The sequence below is a fragment of the Nannospalax galili genome, unplaced genomic scaffold, assembly GCF_000622305.1.
Source record: "Nannospalax galili isolate Female #2095 unplaced genomic scaffold, S.galili_v1.0 scaffold677, whole genome shotgun sequence".
NCBI classification, from domain to species: domain Eukaryota; kingdom Metazoa; phylum Chordata; class Mammalia; order Rodentia; family Spalacidae; genus Nannospalax; species Nannospalax galili.
Window position 1 is genome coordinate 556549 of NW_008339584.1, and position 4850 is coordinate 561398.

Below are 4850 nucleotides of genomic sequence, written 5' to 3' on the forward strand. Positions count from 1 at the left end.
CTGGAGCATGGGCAGTGTCCACCCCCCCACCCCAATGACTATCCCGTCAACTGCCAATAGCTCCTTAGGTAGGGGTGAGACCCCTGGAATGCCTCTCCATGTTAGAATTTTGATTGGCTTGATCTTGTGCGGGTCTTGTGCAAGTAACCATAGCTGCTGTGAGTTGATGTGTGCTGTGGCCATGTCATGTTGGACTGTATTTTTTTCTGAAAGTTGAAAAAATGTGAATAACATTTTTCATATTACAGTTTTCAGAGCAGAACACACTGAGGGCTTTGAAGTTGTCTAAGATCTCTGTCAAGAATGATCCTGCTATCAAGTTGACAAGATTCTTCTCCTTAACCTTCTCCTCCCCACACCTTCCCAGGGCGCTCAGAATCCAGCTGCGTTGACCTGCACAAGATCAAGTGACTATCTAAAATTCTAACATGGAGGAGGGAGGAGTTCCCAGGGTCTCACCCCTTATCTGAGGAGCTATTGGCAGTTGATGGGATAGTCATTTCACTCTATAGTCTCTCCATACTTTGATTGACAGGCACTGCTGTCCAGTCACCTGTACTTTCTCCTTCTTGATAGAATCTTTCCTTCTGATTACCTTGGTATGTGGCAAAATGCCTTTTGTGATCTCTCTCTCTCTCTCTCTCTCTCTCTCTCATCAGAGGACAACCTATAGCAATTGGCATTCTCCTTCCACTATATGGATTCCTGGGATTGAACTCAGGTTTGCCAGACTTGGCAGCAAGCACCTTTATCTATGAGTCATCTTGATGACCCTCTTTGTATTTTTATATGAAGGAGGGGTTTGAAGATTGTTACTGGGAACCGTGTGCTTGTTATTGTAATAGGTAGCTCTCCATCTGCTACCTTTAGGAGAGCTACCTATTACATCCAGGCCTAAAGCCCAGAAAGGGAGACTTGATTCTTGGATCCTCACATCCATATTGCTGTGCTTACTATTTTATTAGATGCTACGTTAAGTATTTGAGATAACACTGACCACACACCTTAGTATTTATCTTAATAATGGAGGACAAATACTCATTTATGTTATCCATTGTCTTCAGGTAGACAAATCTGGGAAAATTTCGCTTTCATAATCAGAACTTCAATTAATTCTGGTTTTAGAGCTATTCTTAAGCTGCATTGCTTCTGTCCAAATCAAGAGCTCTCGTGGGACCTTGCGAGCATGTGAGCTGTCTGACTTTCCCTAACTAGTATTTAATCTGATTTTGTTTTATAGGAAAATGTTAAGTTTCTGATCCTCTTCCCATACTTTTTTTTGCTTGTACATTTACACCTCTGTATGAATTCCAATATTGTCTTGCTTTCTTATAAAGGGGAGTCCATAGCGACACATGCTTAATTAATACACTAGATTATACATGAAGTTTCTGCATCCTTCTTTTGGTTGCTGCATAATATTCAGTTGCACGGATGGTTTCTTATGTATTAGCTTGTCTTCTGCTGATTAACAACGAGTTCTGATTATAAACTCTTTTCTGAGCATTCCTCTTTGTGCATGTGTATCTGTAAAATAAAGTGTTAGCAGCACGATTGAAGGGTGTTGGAAAGTTCCCCTTTTGAGAGAGAGAGAGAGAGAGAGAGAGAGAGAGAGAGAGAGAGAGGGAGAGAGAGAGAGAAAGGGGGGGGGAGGTGAGCCAGGCTGCCTGAGCTGATAATCTTGGCTTTCTTCCTTAGCAGTTTAGTGACCTTGGGCAAGTTTCTTAAGTTTCAATGTCTTACTTTCTAATGAGTAAAATGGTAATAATATCACCTGTCTGCTAGGGTTATTAGTATCAAATGAACTAATTTGCTGAAATTCATGTCTTATTTAAACACTCAGTCATGATTCTCTGTTAATATTATTATTCCAGGTCAAACTTAGCAACTGCACTAGTGAAAAATGTCAGTGTTCTTGATGGGCTAGTGCTGGTTTGTTTAGGTACACTCCTCTGTATGCCCCTTGAAGAAAGCAAAGTGCTCCCAACAACAGGACTGCAAGCTCACTGCCAAGGGTAGAAGGTACTGCAGGCCTGAATGAGGGACCCTGTGCTCTGCTGAATGTAGCCACTTCAAAACTCCCACTGCCAAGGCTGGGGATGTAGCCTAGTGAGTACAGTGCTTTCCTAGTATGCAGAAGGTCCTGGGTTTGACTCCCAGCTCTGCATAATCCAGGTGTGGTTGAACACTCTTATAATCGCAGCACTCAGAAGGTAGAGGTAGGATGATCAGGAGTTTCAGGGCACAGACTGGGATGTATAAGACCCTGTCTCAAAATAAAAGAGAAAAAAAAATTTCATTGTTAACTACTTGAATGCTACTCTGGCAAGTGCTTAGCTTGTAGTTGAATGAGTGAGTGAATAAAAGTAGGTTTAGGAATTATTTTTCTTGTCTCTAATTCCCTCCTGCTATTGCTAAGCCTCCTGGAAAGAAGCTTTGCTGAGCACCACAGCTTCCCCTACCTGTAAGTACTTTGAAGGAAGCATGGAGTGACTATGTCTGTCTAAATAGACTGGAGCATCTGGGGCAGGTGAGAGCTAACACAGTTCCCAGGGCTCTCTGTGAACACCAGATGGGGAGGTCTGGTGAAACCACAGACTTCCTGCTGCCTCATGGGAGGGGCGTTTGGGCTGTTGTACTTCTACATTAAAAGAAGAATGAGTGCTTAACCCTGGGAAGTCTAGCACAGGGCTTGTTATGTGCTAACCCCTCACTAAGTGGCACCTTTTATATTCCATTTCTAACTTTTGGTATACACTAAAATAGTCTATGCTTGAAGCTGTGTTCAGCAGGGATCTTGAGCTTTCACCCACACCCTCTCAATGGTATCACTTTCCTTTAGTGAACTGAAATTTTAAAGACTTAGTTTCTGACTCTACAAAGTGGGAAGTAGCATTGTTAATATAACAGCTACCACCTGTCTAAGCTTAAGAGCACAGCTTGACATTAAATTGTGAGCAAACAAATAAGAGTCTGTAATATGTCCCGAAACCTTGATCCAGAATCCACTATTCACAGTAAAACCATTACAGTATTATGTTTCTAGAACATTTCTAACAGATGTTTGGCTAGGGAATTCTTGTAGAATATAATTAGAATTTATTATTATTTTTAAAACAAAAATTATTTATTTATTTATTTGTGTGCGTGTATTGCCTGAATGTAGGTAAGTGCACCTGTGTTGTGCAATGTCCATGGAGGTCAGAAGAGGCTGTCGGATCTCCTGGGACTGGAGTGACAGACAGTTGTTAGCTGCCATGTGGGTTCTGGGATTCGAACCCCGGTCTTCTGCAGGAACAACCAGTGTTCTTAACCGCTGAGCCATCTCTCCAGTCCCTATTGTTATCATCTACATATTTTTGAGATAGGGTCTCACTATGTAGCCTTGGCTGGTCTAGAACTTGCTATGTAGCCCACTTTGGTCTTCAATTTGGGGTGATCCTCCTGCCTCTGTCTCTTGAGAGCTGGGATTATAAGCAGGTACGCCACACCCAGCTCTATTCATGTGTTAATGGGTTGAGAATCAGAAGTCTTTGTGAACAGGGATTTTTTTCTAAAATTAGACAATATATATATATTGCACACATTGTAGCATGATGTATACTTTTCACTGTTAACATATACCTTTTGGTATTATTTAGAAAGTAATCAGGAACTTGATGGTAAGAAAACAAATTAACAACTGCTTGCTTATACCAGATTCAGTATGGACCCTGAAGCCAAGACACTGCTTTCTGGGGAACAGTCAGGAAAGATCCAGAAAAGTCGTCATGACATCAGCTGCAAATCAGCTGCAAAGTGGATCTTTCTGGATGAAATATCCAATGTACCTACTATTTTAATAATGAAAGAGGTGCCAGGGTTGTGGCCTCTCAGGGGTCTTCATTTGCCATAGATAACTGGGTGTTTTTGTTTTGTTTGGGGAAATAAATATTTGAAGGAGGTAACTGAAGAAGGTTCTGCAGTTCTTATGATGTTACTGATACACAGGCTGACGCTGTTATGGCGGATGCTACTGGGCTACATTATCTTTATGCCTCCAAGGTAACCCGAAGCAGCTGTCTATTGACTTGGCAACTAACCTTACCCTGAATTGTCCGCCCTGCTGGGCGCTGTAACCAGAGCCGATTACCTACCTCACAGACAGCTTTCTTTAGCCACTGACAGCAAGAAGGAAGGAAGAGCACGAAATCGCCCAGGATGGACGCTTTCAAGAGGGGCTAGATGCTGAGTGACTCTGGGATGGTGGCCCTGCCATGTCCACTTCTATTTAGGGGCCACAGCCACTAGTGCGTCCTCTTTAGGCACAGAAAGAGTTACTATAAGGCAACCCCCAGAAGACTTTCTTTTCTCTTTTGAACTTTGCCATGTGTCGCTGCAGGTCATGTCCACGTGGAAAGCGAGACTCACCAAAAGCCTGAAGTTCCCATCTCGAAGGATGCACCCCTTTCCGTGCTCAGCTCTGCTGGCTTGTTTTGGAAATACCAGGGAGAATGCTGCCTTTGATCAGTCCAGCTCCAACGATACTCACTCGACCGTCTATGTCCAGCCCATGGCCAAAGTGGGCAGACACCCAAGTCACCCGAGGGCGGAAGAAGGAGCTCTAGAGAAAAGGCAGGCTTCTGGTACAAACTCGGAGAGAAACGGCAGTGCAAATCGAAATTCCAGAAACCACACCACTGTCCAGCCTGCGGAGACTCCTGAGGACTTGTCCGGGTCTCTGAACAATGACACAGGCTGTGAAGCAGTTACTTTCCAGACGTCCATCCCTAGACCATCAATTATTGACATGCCAAAGGTGAGTCAGGGTTCCCAACGCTGTTATAGATGTGGTGGTACTGGGCGGGGGG

The 4850-nt window shown here is 43.4% G+C and overlaps 1 protein-coding gene across 1 annotated transcript; it reads left to right on the forward strand.

Annotated features, from left to right (window-relative positions):
• Positions 1–4384: 4384 nt before the first annotated feature.
• LOC103735193 lies at positions 4385–4798 on the forward strand (the record flags this gene model as incomplete). The annotated part of the gene is made up of 1 exon (XM_008834350.1): positions 4385–4798. A coding segment is annotated over exon 1 (414 nt), but the record flags the coding sequence as incomplete, so codon positions are not given.
• Positions 4799–4850: the final 52 nt, after the last annotated feature.